At 49.8% G+C, this 18,878-nt stretch overlaps 2 protein-coding genes across 4 annotated transcripts in view; both read right to left on the reverse strand.

Annotated features, from left to right (window-relative positions):
* Positions 1–12,143, reverse strand: part of FLOT2 (flotillin 2) — a 30,024-nt gene extending 17,881 nt beyond the window's left edge. For all 3 annotated transcript variants that reach the window (XM_079955760.1, XM_079955762.1, XM_079955761.1), the window contains exons 1-2: positions 11,986–12,143; positions 688–769 (exon numbers count right to left, since the gene is read on the reverse strand). In XM_079955760.1, coding sequence (XP_079811886.1) covers positions 688–769; positions 11,986–12,034 — 131 coding nt within the window. In that variant the 5' untranslated portion in view covers positions 12,035–12,143. The remainder of the gene's footprint in view (positions 1–687; positions 770–11,985) is intronic.
* A 409-nt stretch (positions 12,144–12,552) lies between these two features.
* DHRS13 (dehydrogenase/reductase 13) lies at positions 12,553–18,613 on the reverse strand. Its single transcript, XM_079955841.1, has 5 exons — positions 17,854–18,613; positions 16,770–16,888; positions 15,339–15,462; positions 14,315–14,626; positions 12,553–13,864 (listed from the first exon to the last, which is right to left on the reverse strand). The coding sequence occupies exons 1-5, from the start codon at positions 17,984–17,986 to the stop codon at positions 13,602–13,604; spliced, it is 951 nt and encodes a 316-aa protein (XP_079811967.1). The 5' UTR covers positions 17,987–18,613; the 3' UTR covers positions 12,553–13,601.
* Between the last annotated feature and the right edge of the window lie 265 nt (positions 18,614–18,878).

The following is an 18,878-nucleotide window of genomic DNA, read 5'->3' on the forward strand; positions in this document are numbered from 1 at the left end:
AGGCTTTTCACCATTCCTCGTTGGGAAGAGAGAAGCGGCTGCTTCAGGCAGCAGATGGGCATAAGAAGAGTCCTGCGGGATCAGGCCCATGGCCCATCTAGAACAGCATCTTGTTTTCACAGGGGCCAACCCACAAGCAGAACTCCAGGTGCAAGAACACTCTCCCCTCCTGCTGCTTCCTGCAGCTGGTATTCAGAAGTGACAGAAGGGCATTGGAAGGGAGAACAGTGTTTGTTCCCCCTGCAGCGGAGAACGATACGCAGGAAGATGCCTTATACTGAGTGAGACAACTGGTCCATCTAGTTCAGTATTGTCTACACTGACCGGTAGACTCTTCAAGGTTTCAGGCAGAGCGTCTGTCCCATTCCTACCTGGAGTTCCCCAGAACTGAACCTGGGACCCGTTGTCTGCAAAGCGTATGCTCCACCGCTGAGCTATGGGCCTTCCCCAAATATTATCACCCTGTCGCCTGGCCAGCTTTAACCAAGGGGACGCTACCTCGCCCTTCACCCTGCAGCAACTCAACTTAGAGGGAGGGGAGCCCTCAGAAGATGGGGGTCTTCGGGAGTCACGAGGAGCCACTTGATACAGGAGCATGTGGGAAAGCAGCACAGTCACATCTAGCTGGGCCTTGACACAAAGCCGCCTGCCCCCCTCCCCCAGCAATGAGGGTGCTCCCCTCCTTACCTCTGCGTGTCAGAGATGCACCACCAGGCCCAGGCCCAGCCGCCGTAGACATACTGCTTCTCGTCCGACCCACAGCAACCACCTGCAGAGGAAGCAGAGAGAGGGGTTGGGAACGGGCGCTTTATTTCGTCTATAAAGCTCCGAAGGATGCCCACCGTTCCAAAGGGGAGGCCTTTCCAGGGCAACCAGCAAAGCAGTGAAAAGCTAAAGGCAATGGTATGCCCAATATGATGGCAGCAGAGCCCAGATATGTCAAACTGCAGCAGACCCGCTTGCCTGTTTAAACCCTGCCTCCATTTCTGTTCCCTTCCATCTGCCTGCATTTCCAGATTGTAAGCATCTCATTCTTTGTAAATCGAAAAGGGCGTAAGGAGAGCTTGAGAGCTCAGGCCAATGGACCCGCTAGTCCAGGATCCTGTCCTCACAGTGGTCCAAAGAGATGCCCCGGTGGGAAGTCCGCAAGCAGGACTTGAGCACACCAGAGCCCTCTCCCTTGCTGTCTTAAGATTCTAGTCCACATGATCATAAATAAAGGAGTGGTTTAATTAGGAAAATAGGAAGCCGCCTTTTCAGAAGCCAGTCCAATTGGTCCATGGAAGGTGGTGGACTCTCCTTCACTGGAGGTTTTTGAACACAGGTTGGAGGGTCATCTATCAGGAATGCTTTAGCTATGATTCCTGCATTGCAAGGGGTTGGACTAGATGACCTCTGGTGTTCCTTCCAACTATGATTCTATGACACGAGCACCAGAGTTCTCTCCCCTCCTGCAGTTTCCAACAACTGATATTCAGAAGCACTGCAGTCTCCAATTGTGGAGACAGGGCACTCATGGCTAACAGCCATCCAGCCCTCTCCTCCATGGATCTGTCCATCCACCTTTTAAAGTCATCCTAGTTTGTGGAAAACATTGTTTTTCACAGTTGAACTACGTGCTGTGTGAAGAAGCCCTTTCTTTTCTCTGTCCTGAATCTTTCAACATTCAGCTTCATGGGATGCCCACAGGTTCCAGTCTTATAAGGGAGAAAAGCTCTTCTCTATCTACTTCCTCTCTGCTAGGCATAATTCAATAAAATATAATTGCAAAGGAAGAGTATACATGAGTAGCCAACAGTTGCAGGGAGAAGGTCAGGCAGCCAAGGCTCAGAATGAGCTCATGCTTGCAAGAGAGGCTGAAAATAATAACGAAAGGTTTCATTAGCTATGTCTGAAACAAGAGGAACAACAAGCAAGCGGTAGCTCCTCTGCATGCAGAAAATGGAAAAAAGCTATTGGGTGAAGGTGGAACAGTTCAACACCTACTTTGCCCCTGTCTACACCCAAAAGGAAAGCAGTGCCCAACCTGGGGATAATAGGATAAACAATGGAAGGAGGGAGCTGCAGCCCATGATAGGAAAATAGGTAGTGAGGGAACACCTAGCTACTTTAAATGAATTCAAATCTCCAGGGCCTGAGGAGCTGCACCTAATGATACTAAAGGAGCGGGCAGGTATAATCTCAGAGCCTCTTTCTATAATATTTGAGAATTCTTGTGGAATTCTCCCTGTAGATTGGAGGGGGGCAACTGTTGTCTCCATCATCCAAAGAGAGAGGAGCCATCCCAGTTATAAAGGCTGGCCTCCAGGAGCCTCTGGGGCACAGATAATTAAGCAGTCGGTGTGTGGCCACTTAGAAAATGGTACAGCATGAGTTTCTCACAGACAAATAATAATAATAATAATAATAATAATAATAATAATAATAATAATAAATTTTATTTATATCCCACCCTCCCCAGCCGAAGCCGGGCTCAGGGCGGCTAACAACACTAAAGTAGTGCAACATTATAAAAACATTATAAAAATTAATTAAAATCAAAATTGATGGCAACCATAAACTAAAGTTTTGTAAAGATTGCCAAAGGAGGGAGTCAGGCTGCGCCCTGACCAAAGGCCTGGCGGAACAGCTCTGTCTTGCAGGCCCTGCAGAAAGATGTCAAGTCCTGCAGGGCTCTTGTCTCTTGTGACAGAGCATTCCACCAGGTTGGAGCCGCAGCCGAAAAAGCCCTGGCTCTAGTTGAGGCCAGCCTAACCTCTCTGTTTCCTGGGACCTTCAAGATGTTTTTATTTGAAGACCGTAAGTTCCTCTGTGGGGCATACCAGGAGAGGCGGTCCCGTAGGTACGAGGGTCCTAGGCCGTATAGGGCTTTGAAGGTTAAAACCAGCACCTTAAACCTGATCCTGTACTCCACCGGGAGCCAGTGCAGCTGGTATAGCACCGGATGAATGTGATCTCGCAGCGAAGACCCTGTAAGGAGTCTCGCTGCGGCATTCTGCACCCGCTGGAGTTTTTGGGTCAGTCTCAAGGGCAGCCCCACGTAGAGCGAGTTACAATAATCCAGTCAGGAGGTGAGCGTCGCGTGGATCACAGTGGCTAGGTCAGGGCGAGAGAGATAAGGAGCCAACTGCTTAGCTTGGCGGACATGAAAAATTGCCGCCTTTGTAATAGCTGCAATCTGCGCCTCCATGGAGAGGGAGGTATCGAAGATTACACCCAAACTCTTAACAGACGGTGCTGGCACTAATTGCACCCCCGCAAGAGATGGGAGTTGCCCCCTCAATCCCATATCGTCCCGTCCCAGCCAGAGGACCTCTGTCTTCGAAGGATTTAACTTCAACCGGCTCCCACGTAACCATCCAGCCACAGCTTCCAAGCATCTGATCAGTGTGTCTGGGGCCGAGTCAGGATGGCCATCCACCAACAGATAGAGTTGGGTGTCATCAGCATACTGATGGCAGCCCAGCCCAAAACTCCGGACAAGCTGGGCGAGGGGGCGCATAAAGATGTTAAAAAGCATCGGGGAGAGAATCGCACCCTGAGGCACTCCACACACCAAGGAGTGGCGTGATGACAATTCCCCCCCAAGCGCCACCCTCTGTCCCCGACCAGAGAGAAACGAGCGCAGCCATTGAAGGACTGTGCCCTGGATCCCCACGTCGGCAAGGCGGTGGTCCAGGAGTTCGTGATCGACCATGTCGAAAGCTGCTGACAGATCTAGAAGAATCAGCAGCCCCGACCCGCCTCGATCCAGCTGCCTGCGGAGATCATCTGTTAGGGCGACCAGAGCCGTCTCAGTCCCATGACCAGCGCGGAAGCCGGACTGGAATGGATCCAGGGCCGATGTTTCATCCAGAAACCTACCAAGCTGTTCAGCAACCGCTCTCTCAGTCACCTTACCCAGGAATGGAAGATTGGAAACCGGGCGGTAATTGGATAGATCTAAGGGATCTAATGATGTTTTCTTTAAGAGTCATCCAGATAAATTTCATTTCTTTTTTTTAACTTTAAACTTCTCTGTTGGGGGTTGCACAACTGCCTACAACTGCCCTTAATTTTCTCATTGTCTCGGCAGCCGTAGGAGACGCTTGCTTTCCACTTTTTTAAAAATAAATAAATTAAAAAGCAAGTTCTCAGAACTTCAGAAATAGCCACATGCAGCTTAATGGATAAGAAACAGGAGCAGGTGGGGGCTGGCACCATAGGACACTCCCCCCTCTATCACACACACTCCCATCCAGGCCCAGTGCAATTTCCTGCTGCAGCTGTGCAGGAAAGATTAAATCAGGAGAGGGAGCCAAGAGATCACCTATGACTGAATTGGTGCAGAGCCATTCAGAAGCTCTCCTCCTCCTCCTCTGGCAGGAAGGCAGGGAACTGGGCCAGTTCCCATTCCTCTGCGCGTGACCCACGCCTGTGACTTTCTCAACCTCAGGGCTCTGCCAACTGTGTTTTGCAGCACACCGCCCTCAGCAGACGGCCCCCCACAGCTCAGGAAGATTTTGGAAGCAGAGGAGGAAGGAAGCATTCCGGTCCCTACCCGGCCCAGAAGGAGCTTTTATTAGGTCGTTTGTTTGGAAAACGAATATTGTATCCCCCCCCCCCGCCTTTCCACTCCTGCACTTCCGTCAAATCTCCAACTCCTTGAACGCCTTTGTGAATCAATTCTGCCCAATCGTTCAGATTGACTGCAGTCGTCTCTCAGAGGAAAACCAAAATAAAATATATTCAGAACAAGCCAGGAAACCAACGGCAAACAGTGAACACCCTGTCCCTTCAGAGCTGTTTGGCATTAACACACCCCTCAACGGGGAGCCCAGAATTATCCCGGAGGATTCGGCCCAGAAGCACCTGTGGGAGATGGCGAGGCACCTGGGTGCTTTAAGAGTCTGAATGCCAATAACCCACTGTGGAAACAGAAGGGGCCTGGAAGAACCAGTGGTTCCAAAGCAAGTCTGCCCGCTCTCAGGGACTGCAGTATCTAGTAAAGGGGACCTAAAGGTAAAGGTAAAGGGATCCCTGACCATGAGGTCCAGTCATGGCCGACTCTGGGGTTGCGGCGCTCATCTCGCTTTATTGGCCGAGGGAGCCGGCGTACAGCTTCCGGGTCATGTGGCCAGCAGGACTAAGCCGCTTCTGGCGAACCAGAGCAGCGCACAGAAATGCCGTTTACCTTCCCACCGGTGTGGTACCTATTTATCTACTTGAACTTTGATGTGCTTTCGAACGGCTAGGATGGCAGGAGCAGGGACCGAGCAATGGGAGCTCATTCTGTCGCGGGGATTTGAATCACCAACCTTCTGATCGGCAAGTCCTAGGCTCTGTGGTTTAACCCACAGCATCACACACGTCCCGTGAAAGGGGACCTAGAACTTTCCAAATCCCTGAGAAAAATCCAAAAACTCCACTGGGCCTCCAAGATGTTGGTGGCAGGGCGCCTGCGGTGCATGAGAGAGGTGCCAGGTTCAATCCCCAGTGGCATCTCCAGGAAGGAGACCCCATGTCTGAAACCCTGGAGAGCTGCTGCTAGTCAGTGTAGGCTATAGTGAGCGAGAGCGACGCATGGCCTAGCTCAAGAGCTACTCAGAAACATGAGGACTGGAGCCTTACTTTAGGGGAATGGCTTGTGCAGCTCAGCGGCAGAGCACCTGCAGAAGCTCCAAGGTTCAATCCCCGGTGACATCTCCAGGCAGGGTTGGGAATGGACCCTGCCCGGAACCTTGGAGAGCCACTGCTGCCAGCCAGTGTAGACAACACTGAGGTAGGTGGGCCAAAGGTCTGACTCAAGGGAGGGCAGCTTCCTCTGTTGCTCATTAACCAGCCACTTTCCTTCAGCACCCACCACTCTGGAGCTCCCTTTGGCTTGCAAAAAAAAAAAAAAAAACAAACCTCCACTGCCAAATGCAGCCCTGCAGGCAAGAACTTTATCTCAGAAGCAGGGGGTGGTGGCTAGTTCAGAAGGCGAAAGCAGCCAGAATTCAGGTGGACTGGTTATTCCTCCACCCCAAAGTAGAAAATATTGCAGGGGGAGTGTAGTAGCAAATGATGATGGTATTTTGGGGAGGGGAGGGAGGTGGAGAGGAAAGGAGGACTGGCACTGAGAAAGGCCGGCCAGCCACACCCGCTGCTGTTTTCCTCATTCTGCCTCAGGGAGGTCCCTGCTGGCTGTGTAATCAGATTTGCTCAGATGGAAGGAAAAGTGCAGCCAGCAGGCGAGATCCTGGGAGACAACGTTAGAAACGGAGATATGAAAGTGAGGAGCTAGATGGCACCTTAAACCGAGGTTATGGGCGCAACAACGGAATGTCTAGGTGTACTTTTTAATAACAAGAATACAAAGTTGAAAATGAATGAACTGCAGCTAAAATATTTTGTTCATTTTTCACATGGTCTAGTCCTTCCCCTGCCCACCCCCCTAATATTCTTAAGTGGGTCTCTTTTCCAGTCTTCAGAGAGTAGCTGGAAGTGGGGAGGCAGAAAAAGGTCCTCCTTTCCTTCCACTCCACAGTTTTAACCTGAAATCTTAGGCGCAGTACTGTGCCCAGAGCTCAGGAACCCTCCCCTGGGGACCAAGGGACCACTATGAGCAGATCATCCCAGTTCCTTTGCCATTTTGGAGCACTGATGAGGCTCTCTCTCTTTTTCTCTCTTTCTCTACTGCTATTTGTATAAATTTAAAAGGACTTTGCAGCTCGCTCTCTGTTTGTTTTTTAAAGAGTCACACACAAGCACAGCAAGGTCCACATTCACAGAATGTCGACTAACTTCCTTAGGGAAAGACATTCTGGATTATTTTTTTAAAATATAGCTTTAAATCTGTGAATTTTCACAGGAGAACTATGACTGTGACTGTGACTCTCACATACGATGAAACACTTGAGACCACGTACATTTTTCTTTATTACGAGCTTATGGGGTCCTTCTTATATCCTTCTCTTTTGTATTGTTTTGTTTTGCAATGTATTTAACTCTGTTTCCCTTATCCACTTTATAGTATTTGTACACATTTTCCTGTATTACAAAACTGTACATATATATATATATTTATACTTTGTGATATATCTCGTATACAGTATTGCGATGTTTAGCTGGTCAGATATCGCCCAGCCCTAGGCCTTATTACGAAATGCAACTTTGAAAACTCTTCTCAAACAGGGTGACAGTAAAGGCTTAGTTGTAAACCTACTCATACTAAATTGGCACAGTGGTGGAATCTGGGGCTACACAAGAGAGGAGGGGGGTGACCCGCTTGTGATCTTCCAGAGGTACCTGAACAGCTGCTGGAAAGAACAAAGCATACTCGCTTGGTGCAGCAGCAAGGGTTTCACCTCCTGGGTTGAAAATACTACATCTCCTAATTACATGCAGCTTGACATGTAAAGGAAGCAGAGCAGGGCTTGGAGAGGAAGGTTCTGCCCCCCCCCCACCTAGAGAGCTCTCCCAAACAAGGGTTTGGAGGGGGAGAAGGGAAGCAGAGCAAAACAGAGGCTGCTCCTCCCTCTCTGCTGCTAAGTCTTGGCAAAAGGAATCCTGATTCCCGAAAAGATAGCAGCTGTTGGAAAGGAGCCCACCTCTCTCCAGAGAAAGGCTGTTGCACAACGGCCTGCCCTTCCTAACAAGCTAACGGGAATTTTTGCAACAGGCTGCCTGCACAGGCGCAAAGTGGGTCACGGGTTCATCCATCTAATCTCATTTAGACGGAGAAATAAGACAGGCAGTGATCATGCTGCATCTCAGGGCAACTGCAAGCTGGTGTGCCAAACTAGCCAGCAATTTTGGCAAACAGTCCCCGAAGCCACCAGCAGAGGTACAACCCACACCTCAACAAAAGCAGCAAAGCAAACACGGGATTGTTTGCTTGGGAGTTAAAATAGAACAAGGCAGCATGAACAGTCCAGCTGCCAGGTTATCATGGACGTGTCTCGGGGGCTCGACATTCCCTGCAAACATCGGAAAATGCTGGACACACACACACACACTCCACTCCAAGACTTCATGCCACAGGTGGGCTGCAGATTAGTAAGGGGGCCTCAGTTTAAACCTAGTCCAGCCTGCCACAAAAACTTGCTGGGGAAGCCATTCCTGTCACAGAAGGAAGCAATTATTCCATCCTAATAGGTTAGTTAGTACCTTGTCAGCACCTCTCACCCTGATTATGATGCTTTGCAGTAGGATTTAAACAAGCAAAAATCCTCCAGAAATCTTTCCCTGGTAACGGTTCTCCTGGCGCCACTTGCTAGTTAGGTGTGAGTTTTTTATATTCATTGGTTATACCATTGGATTTCTTGAGGAAGAGGTGCTGGGGCCCAGCCCTGGCCGGAAGCCACAGGACTCCCATAGCGGAGTCATGGGGCCTTATCCAAGATACGGAGCGCCAGGATGTGGTTACTCAAATCAGAGGCATGTTGATTACTTCATGTCCTCATTGCAGAGAGAGGGCAGGGTGGGATGACTCTGGCACTGGAAGAAGGTTCAGGGGTTTCGATTTGATTAAGTCTTCTGCTCGCAAGGCTCCAGGCCTCCTGACACGCACAGGAACACAGCCTGCATTCATCTGCTGCTGGACACGGACCAATCCTGCAGTGCTAAGAATGCTTCCCATTTCAAAAAGTGCCCAGAAAGCAGATGGGAAATGCTGTCCAGTAACACCATAGACCCTTGGATCACCATTTTCTCCTATCAAGGGCAGGCTGGCAACACAGCTTGCGAGCACAGCCTGCCTGCCTGCCACAAGACTGGGGGAGGAGGAGGGGGAAATCCAGGACTGATCATGTCTCTTGAGGGCTGGTAGCATGCAGACAACACAAATGTATGCTAGTAGTCCTGTACAAATTCGCACAAGATAACTGGGGTTAGCCTTGTTACTCCTACGCTGGAAAATACCAGCTAATAATAATAATTTAAACAAATACTAATTTTATTATCTAGCTGGGTTTCCCAACCAACCTGGGCAGCTTCCAGCACATATAAAAAGATAACAAAATGTCAAACATTGAAAACTTCCTGATGCAGGGTTGCCTTCAGATGTCTTCTAAAAGTTGTGTAGTTCTTTAGCTCCTCTGCATTTGACGGGAGGGCGTTCCACAGGGTAGATGCCACTTCCGAGAAGCCCCTCTGCCTGGTTCCCTGCAACTTCACTCCTTGCAGGGAGGGAACTGTTAGAAGGCCCTTGGAGTTGGACCTCAGTGTCCAGGCTGAATGATGGGGGTGGAGACGCTCCTTCAGGTGTAATGAAGTTTAAGAGGAGTGCAATTGTAAAGCATCAAATTAAACAGGTATTTGTACAGCCTAAGGTTTTATTTTCCATGTGAAAGAGGCTACCAGTGGGAAGTTGACGCTCTGCGGGCATATGTGAAATGAGGGAAGCCTCTGGGTCATGAACTCACAGAGCAGCTACTCGACTCTCAGTCCCCACGTCTACAATTTGGGAGAATTGTACTGCTCTACGTTACAGAGCTGTTGGGAGGATTACAAGGACTACATACATGTGGTTTGAGTGCTCTGGAACATGGTATATAAAATGCTAAAAGCTAATGCTGGTGTATTTCCACACTGTTCCCATCCAAAGTCTAAGCAGGGGTGGGGTTCTCCCTGCCTATCAGAACTTCCAAGCAGGCAAGGAAGGACAGTAGCTCAGCAGTAGAGCACCTGCTTTGCCTGGAGAAGGTCCCGGGTTCAATCCCCTGATTCTCCAGTTAAAAACATACCAGGGAGCAGAGAGAGTGGAAGATCCGCAGCTGCCCAAGACCCTGGAGGAGCCGCTGCCAGTCAGAGTAGACAACACTAGGCAGAGGATTAGTGGCTTGACTCAGTAGGCAGATCCTCATCTGCAGAGGCTGAATGGCCATCTGCCAGGGATTCTTTAGCTCTGATTCTTGCATTGCAAGGGGTTGGACTAGATGACCCTCGGGGTCCCTTCCAACTCCACAATTCTGTTATTCCATGTTTGTAACAGGATTAACCTGCACAGCCATGGTTCATAGAAGACACACTCTGCCCATGTTCATGTTATAGTCCATATTTTCTTTCCAGACCACTCGAGGCCATTTCCTTCCCAAACAGAAAAAAGCAGGAGGGTGTGGTGGTTATTAAGAGCGCTATGTTTTCCCCAGAATGATTTTCCATCTACTGCAGTAGCTTTGGCTACACTGAGACAGTAATAAAAGGGAGAATGGAGGCTCTCAAGGGAGGTGGAGGCTCCCACCAACACACACACACACACCACCCTGACTGCTTTTACGAGCTGAACTGGCCTCTTCCAATTGTAATCACAGCAGCTCACACCTTCTTTTTCCTGAAAATAACTTACTGGGCTACAAATCACGTATTTTGCCTTGGAAATGTGTTCCTGTAAAGCTCAGCTACTTGGCAGAGAACACATTCAGAGGCACCCCCACCCTATTAACTGTAATATCATACCAAACCACAGTTATGGAAAATGGTAAGTGGGTTGCAGGATCCTCATGAACCAGGAAGAAAACATTTCAGGAGATGCACAAATACAATCAATCTAAGTTGCATTTTCATAAACTGTTTCCCATCAAGCAAAAGCACCTGCCCACTTTAATATGCCTCAGATGAAAACAGGAAGCATTCAGCACCATTTTCTTAAGAGAAGTTCAAATCACTGAGAAATGGATCCCTAACTAATTTTGCAGTTTGTGTCAGGAGCGGATGGGAGCTTACCTGAATGCAAACCAGCTAATGCTCAGTCCAAGCGCTACAGACCCCATGGGACACATTGTGTCACTGTTGTGATTATTATTCATAAACAAAAACCCAAGGCCTTATGGGGAGCTCGGTGCTGTACAAGGTGGGTTGTGTGTGTGATATTATTAATATTAATGCTAATTTCAAATTTCTAAAGAACTGTACACTTTTTTAAAGACAGAGACCAAGTGGCAGGGAAAATATGTGTGCATGTTTTCCAGAGACACAGGCTGTGTTCATTTTTGTTGCAGCAAAACCAACAAATAATCTTATGCCATAATAAGAGTTGTTGGTCTTTAAGGTGCCACAAACAAGACTTTTGTGTAGGTTGTGGGTTGTTTTTTCTTCTTCTCCATATTAGGCGGTATATAAATGCCACAAATGGTGTTTCCCTGTGTTAAAAGAGATCTCTGGATACTTTTGTGTTTATGAACATGTGTATGTACATAATGTATATATCTTTGTATATGTAAATAACACTTTCTGTGGCTGCATACATAGAATATATATGATATAAATAAATGTGCACAGGAGAGATGTTATATACCTATATGTGCAAGATATATATATCTGTGAATGTGTGCAATACGTGTAAGAGAGATATCAGTGTATGTCTGTAAGAAAGATGTGTTTGTAATGTGTGTGCAGGCGTAAGAGAGAGCTCTGTGTGTATGGGCGCTATGTTGTTTGCATAAGCAATCTCTGCGTGTGTTCTGTAGGCGGGTGCATAAGAGAAATCTCTATGTAAACGCGTGCTGTCCTGTTGGCGCGAGAGATCCGTGTGTGCCGTCTACCCATCCGTGTGCAGGCTTGGGAAAAATCTAAGTGCGCGTGCCCTCTCCGTGCGAGAGACACCTGCGCATTTGTACATGCTGTGCCGTTTGTGTAACAGGGAGCTCTCCGTGTGCCTGGGATGGATGCGCGTGTGTGCTTGTGCAAGAGAAATCTCTGCGTACCTGTCCGCTCCCGTGTCAGAGAGCGCTGTGTGCATGCAGGCATACACGTGTGTGTGTGTGTCTGTGTGTGTGTCCTACATGTGTCCCCACAGAGGGGAGGGATAAAGCCCCCCCCAGGCCTCACCCAATTCAAGGAGGAAGACCCCCCCCCCGGGAGGGAAGGAGGAAGGAGAACAGCAGGAAGGAGGAAGAAGAGGGCGAGGCAGACCTTCAAGGCAGACGACGAGCTGCGGAGGGAGGGAGGGGGGGCCTCAGCGTCCCTCCCCCCCTTGAGGAATACAAGCCCCCCCCCTCACGCTCCCCCACTTGGTCTCCTTACCTGACACGACGAGGGCCTCGTTGGGCCCCACCGTGTGGCAGTTGCCCATGGCGACTCGACCCAGCCAACGCCAAGCAGCAGCCCGCCCCCTCCCACCGACCACCACCACCACGGCGCACGCGCACTGCGCTCCGCCCGATTAACGGGTCGGGGGGAATCTTCGGGAGGAGCGGCACCGCCTCCTTCCTCGGCTCCTCCCCCGCCCCCTGAAGGCTCCGCCCACAGGAAGCGCGTCCGAGGCGGGGGGGGAGAGAGGGAGAGCGTGGGCGGGAAAAGGAAAGAGCGGGAAAGGGGAGCGGAGGGAGGAGGAAGAGGCCGCCGCCGCCTCCTCCGCCTTCGCCTCAGGCCGCCATTTTGGGCGGAGGAGGAAAGTGTGAGGGGGGCGGGGAAAGGAAAGGATAGAATAAAGTGCACCCCTCCCATCTTCCTCAGAACACGCGCCCTTTGTTTTCGTTATTATGTTATTTTTTTTCCGCGTTTTCGCACGAGATCCTCCTGCAGAGAAGGGCAGTGTATAAATAAACAAAACCCTCAGAACTCGAAAAAAAAATTACTATCCGGACGGGGCACAATAAATAAAAATATAATTTATTATTGTTGTTGTTGTTATTAGCACACCACACACTCCAGGTCCCAGGTGGGGTACAATCAATCAATCAATCAATCAATCAGTCAATGATGGTAAATATCATTCTTGTTGATTCTTGTTAGTAGCCCTTCACCCCAAGGTCCCAGGGTTGGGTACATTTAAAATATAATATAAAAACAGTTTTAAAAACAGCTTGCCATTGCAGAATCAAGGCAGGTCCTAACATCCTACATCTGAATGGTCCTCCTTGTCTTTTAAGGGCATCTTCCCATTTGTCTCCTCTCTCCCTGCATATATTTATTCTGTGATTAGCAACAGTTTTTCTGCCTCCGTTTTTTCAAAAGACCATCCTTGAGACCCCCCCCCAGCCCAACATAGTTGCCCCCTCAGCCACTCCAGTCTTGCCCAGCTGGCCTCAAAATTACATCTGCCACTTCATGCTTTTCCCCCATTGCTAAGAAAAGTGTATTTTAATGTGGGAGCTCCTATAATTTGGACTCCAGCCGCCTTTGCTCTTTTTTTAAAGTCTGGGCTAAAGACATTTCTGTCTGGGAAAGCCTATCCAGACACACAAACAAGCTGCCATCTGTTTTTATTATTACTAATATTGTTTTAGGTTCTAAAAAAGATTTCACTGATAATTTTGCAGTTTTGTTCTTTTTCTGGTGGTTTAGTCAGGTGGCATATAAACATTGTGGGGAGTGAAGTAATATGTACCTAAATCAAGTTTCATTTTTAACATTTCAGCTTCTGCCACAATCAGCTGCTCTGATAAAAATGAAAGAATTGAGCTGAGAGTTCTGCATTGCGGGGGTTTGGACTGGATGACCCCAAGGTCCCTTTGATAGAGGAATTGGAGACTCCAGGTGTACATTTTTATTATTTTAATAACATTTCAGTGTTTCACTTTAATTGCATTTAACCTTTAGGAATGCATTAGACTTGATCTTTGTGTGTTCTGCATTTGTGAATCTTCCTTCTAAGCTACTCTCCTCTCTCCTTATCTACTCCTGATCTACTCCGCAGCCTAGTTCGCCAGCCCCACCATCCTCTCGCTGACTTCCCAAAGTTTCTTGGCCACGGCGTCATCCCGGGCATGTGGCTTGGGGTCATACAGCCTGCAATTGGCAAAATAGCGCCCGCTGTACTTCTCAATGCCTTCCTCAGTGGCACAGTAGATGGACGTCTGAGCTCCATTGGTTGTGTCTTGGAAGAAGAGCCAGCAGATGGGGAGGAAAAGAGGCTTCAGCCAAACCGAAATGTGACGGAAAATATCTGATTTAACAAGCCCTGAAAGCAGAAAGATAGGAAAACATCAGTTGCCAGAACTGGATAGAATAAGAAGAGAGCCCAACTGATGGACCAGACTTCAAAGGGGGTCCATCTAATTTAGTATCCACTTTTCCACTGTGGCCAACCAGATGCCCCTTTTTGCAGAACAGAACAGTCAACAGTCAGGAAAAATGGGAGCTGGAGTCTAATAACATCTAGAGGACCAAAGGAAGCCCATCAGCTTCCTTCTCTTCCACAGTCTCAGTGTTGCCCCTTGTAAATCTCTGCAGGGATAAGGATGAGGATGGGGACAGAACTAGGAGGAGTTGGCTCCACCTGCAATTGACTCTGTCTCTGCCCTTCCCTGGTTCTGGCTCTGTCTATTGTTGGGCTCCTTGCTTTCTGCCCCTCCAAGGGCACCAGACACCACTATAGAGGTTGAGGAATAGAGCTGGACCTGCCACTCACCCGGATGGACCGCGTAGCAGGTAACATTCGTCCCTTCCAGTCGATTGGCGAGCTCCTGGGTGTACAATATATTGGCCAGTTTGCTGTTGCAGTACGATTGGAACCCTGCCAAGTGCCCATCCACTGGCTTGTGGATGTTCTGAAAGTCAATCTTCCCCGTTTGATGTGCTTTGGAAGCCACCACCACCACACGGCTGGGCGCACACTGCTTCATCCGCTCCAGGAGGAGGTGGGTCAGAAGGAAATGGCTCAAGTGATTCACCTGGAACACCAAATTGAAGCCATCCTCACTTCGGCTTCCAGACCCGACACCTGCCGGAACACGAAGCTGGATTAAACAGGTGCAACGCGGAGGCAGGCCTTTTCACTGGTGGCGCCAGCCCTGTTGAAATATGAGAGGCCCCCATCACTATCTCTTGAAGACACACCTGTTTAGGCAAGCATAGTCCATATAAGTTTATTGTTCTAGCCCAGGGGTCAGCAAACTTTTTCAGCAGGGGGCTGGTCCACTGTCCCTAAGACCTCGGAGAGGCCAGACTATATTTTGAAAAATATAGAGATGCATTTTAGATAAAAGGACACAGCATTCTATGCAAGAGCTCCAGGCAGGCCCCACAAATAACCCAGAGATGCATTTTAAATAAAAGGACACATTCTACTCGGGTAAGCCATGCCCCCCCATGACTCTCCCCTCCCTTCTCCACAGCACCGGACGAGCCCCGGTGGCTGCTTACCTGTGTCTTGCAAACGGCAGGGGCTGGCGGTGGTGGGAGATGAGCAGTGCGCGAAAGGGCTCTGGAGAGGGGCTGGCAGCAACGAAGCCCAAATTGAGCCTGCTTACAATGGCAGCCGCTCAAGCGCTAACGCTGCTGCTGCTGGCACCAACAAAGCCCAGCCCACTTCCTCTCAGTCTCCAGAGTTTCAGGCAGGGGACATTCCCAGCCCTGCCTGGGGATGCCACTGGGAACTGAAAACCTTGGCCCTTCTGCATGCAAAGCAGCTATGCCCCTTCCCCAAATCTCACCTGCATTGTTGATGAGAATGTCAAGGCGGGGCTCAGATCTCAAGAAAGCCGCTGCAAAAGCTCTCACTAACGTGAAGCTGGCCAAATCCAGGCTCATAAAGAGAACTTCATTGTTCCCACTTTCCTGCCAACATTAAGGGGGGGATATGGTGGGGAACAGCATAAAGATTAAGCAATACATTCCAAAAACAAATGCAAAATACATAAATCAGTGGATTAGATTAGCAGATCAATGGAGCTTGTTCACCACCACCCCCATCCCAGAAAAAAACAGGCGAGGAGGTGTGTTTAAAGTACGCACCTCCTACACCTATTCCAGGGAATGGTGCATGGTGGGAAAACATCCTCCATGCACCTGCCCCAATGTTATAATACCACTAGGGTAGACTTTTCTAACCTGGTGCCCTTCCAGATCCACTGGACTACAACTCCCATCAGCCCCAGACAGCTGTGTGATGCTGAGGCTGATGGGAGACTAGGTGTGGGAAAAATGGTTGTTTGCACATAAGAGCATGGGCGAAAGTTTATTATTGCAAGGTGATTTCATAGCAAAAGGCATTGCTTGGAGCATGATCAACGCGTGGACAGCGCATGCTGCCCCATGATAGGTCCACGTAGCATAGCCTGATCGACTACGTGGGCCTGGTGTGAGAGTATGGCATTGTCTTTATCTGCTAGCTGAGGCAAAGTTTCTCTCCTTGAATTTGTATCTTTTCTTCTGCACACAATAAAATGTTTGGCTGCAGCAGCTCAGAGCCAGCCAGATTTCTGCAACCCATCTTGGTGTGAGACTGATTATTTTACGGATGGCGAGCAGGTTCTTGTCAACTAGGTCCAAAAAATCTGGAGTGCCAGGTTGCTGAATTCTTCTGGAAAGCCAAGGAAGGAAGGGTTAGCTGTTCAGAATTCATTGGAACTCCCTGCTGACTGGTATCAGGCAGGTGCCTTCACTCTACTCTTTTCAGTGCCTGCTAAAAATACTATTGTTTAGACCAGTGTTTCCCAACCTTGGGTCTCCAGCTGCTGTTGGACTACAATTCCCATCATCCCTGACCATTGGTCTTGCTAGCAAGGGATGATGGGAGTTGTAGTCCAAAAACAGCTGGAGACCCAAGGTTGGGAAACACTGGTTTAGACAAGCCTACCCTGAGGTTTGGAAAGTTGATGTGAGTCCCCCTGCCCAGTCTACTCTTATTTATTTTTATTTTATTGAAGTTTTACATTGTTACGTTTTTCTTAACAATTTTATTGGTTTAGTTTTCTTTGTAAACCGCTTTGAGGGTGTTTTGGTTTTTTTAACAATCGTGGGGTATACATTTTATGAAGTGAATATATTAGGCCACTTTTTACAGTGGAATTGCTTTGAGAAGTTATTTTAAAATGGAATCATAAAGGCTGCCCTTTTGAAGGAGGCAGGTGGCCAGTGCTTACCCTCCTGATGTCATAGACGGCAGATTCTCCTCGCCTTCTGTCACGGCAAGCCAGGATGACGCGGGCTCCCCTCCGGGCCAGATCCAGAGCCGTTGCCTTTCCAATCCCAGTGTTTCCACCTGGAAAAGTTCAAGGGGAAAGTTTAATTCGCTGGGGGTCTTGGCAGACCGCACAACGATTTTTCTGGCAATAGTAATGAGCTGTGCTAGATGCTGTATGGTTTTAACCGCATTTTCACTATATCCTTTATTTCTTACACGTTGCATTTTGTTGCATTATAATTTGATTTCCAGAGAGTTTGGGGTCAGAGGCAGTACATGCTTCTGAATGTCTGTTGCTGGAAACAGAAGGAGGGGAGAGTGGTGGTTGTGCTCAGGGATCTGCTTGCTGCAGTGGCGTAGCGTGGGTTATCAGCACCCGGGGCAAGGCAAGTAATTTGCGCCCCCTAACCCGTGGATTTGCGCCCCCTAACCCGTGGATTTGTGCCCCCTAACCCGTGGATTTGTGCCCCCTAACCCCAAATGTTGCGCCTGGTGCGGCCGGCCCCCCCTGCACCCCCCACGCTACGCCACTGGCTTGCTGGACTAAGTGGGTCCCTGGTCTGATCCAGCTGAAGGCTCTTCTTAAGAGAACTCAGAATGCAGTATAATACATACCAATATTGAATGCTATGGATGTGCTGTCCCTCATCTTCCACTACAAACCCTCAGACACTTCACACACCACCTGAATAAAGCTCTGGAGCCCTCTGCCAGATGCTCTTGGACTACAATTCCCAGCATTCCCAATGCTGAGGAACCATGAGGGGTGGGTGGGCTGGAGTGCAGGCACACCTGGAGAAAGGTCACCGGTGCAACCCTATAATAGGTTTGCTGAGAAACATGCCCCACTGGCGCTCCAGGGAGCTTCCTTCTAAGTCAGCCTGCGCAGGATCGCAGCCGGGGAGATGCGCTCAGTCTCGTCTGACGTTTTTAACCTGGGGTCCCGAAGCAGGAAACCCCGAAGCGGGAGCTCCCGCAGACCCTCTTCGGACGCTCTAACCACTGCCCCACGCTGCCCCCCGTCTTCAGGGGGCGATTCTCACCCGTGATCAGCACCGTCTTGCCCCGCAGGCTGGTCTCGTTCTTGCACGTGGCCCCTTTGATGAAGTTGTAATAGAGCAAGGCGTAGAGGCCCAGCGCCAGCGCCAGACCCGCCAGCGCCTCCGCGGCGGCCATCGCGCGCTTCTTGCGCCCGGAGCGCAAAAGGGAGGAGGAGGAGGGGGCGGCAGCAGCAGCCTAGGCGCGCATCTTGCGCCCGCGATCGCCGGCTCCTCGCACTGCTGGTCGGAGGAAGAGGCGGACGCCGCTGATCCTGCTCCTCCTCGGGAGGCAGGTTCCCAGCAGCCAGACGCGCCCCGGATCCTTCCTCTTTCTCCCGCGGACCCGTGCGCAACGCTGCGCGCCTGCCGCCCCTTGCGCTCCAAGGCGTGCCAAGAACAGAGCCGGAACCCCTGGCCGCTTGCAGAGATGCGCGTCACGGTCAGCTGTATCCCGGACCGTGTGGGGAGTCAGAGCTCCGCCCCATAGCAAAGTCCGCGTCCCTGGCCCCGCCCCACCAGGAGGGTCCAAAGATCCAGGCCGGTCGCCTTGATCCGTTGCTGTCCTTCGTTACGCGCACGTCCCATCCTCGGATAGATGGCACCCGCATGAGTGCAATTTCAGGGGCTCCATGATCACTGCAGATGGTGACAGCAGTCACGAAATTAAAAGACGCGTGCTTCTTAGGAGAAAAGCAATGGCAAACCTAGACAGCATCTTAAAAAGCAGAGACATCACCTTGCCAACAAAGGTCCGTATAGTTAAAGCTCTAGTTTTCCCAGTAGTGATGTATGGAAGTGAGAGCTGGACCATAAAGAAGGCTGGTTGCCGAAGAATTGATGCTTTTGAATTCTGGTGCTGGAGGAGACTCTTGAGAGTCCCATGGACAGCAAGAAGATCAGACCTCTCCATTCTGAAGGAAATCAGCCCTGAGTGCTCACTGGAAGGACAGATCCTGAAGCTGAGGCTCCAAGACTTTGGCCACCTCATGAGAAGAGAAGACTCCCTGGAAAAGACCTTGATGTTGGGA

Source organism: Podarcis cretensis (assembly GCF_951804945.1).
Source record: "Podarcis cretensis genome assembly, chromosome: 15".
NCBI lineage: Eukaryota > Metazoa > Chordata > Lepidosauria > Squamata > Lacertidae > Podarcis > Podarcis cretensis.

Bases quoted from the DNA above. Each gene is read 5' to 3' on its own strand.
- DHRS13 (XM_079955841.1), bottom strand. From the start codon at position 17,986: ATGGCCGCCGCGGAGGCGCTGGCGGGTCTGGCGCTGGCGCTGGGCCTC. The intron at 16,889-17,853 runs GTGAGAATCGCC...GAACTTTTCCAG, and splicing joins CAAGACGGTGCTGATCACGG to GTGGAAACACTGGGATTGGA. The intron at 13,865-14,314 runs GTGAGTGGCAGG...TTCTGCTTTCAG, and splicing joins CTGCTACGCGGTCCATCCGG to GGCTTGTTAAATCAGATATT.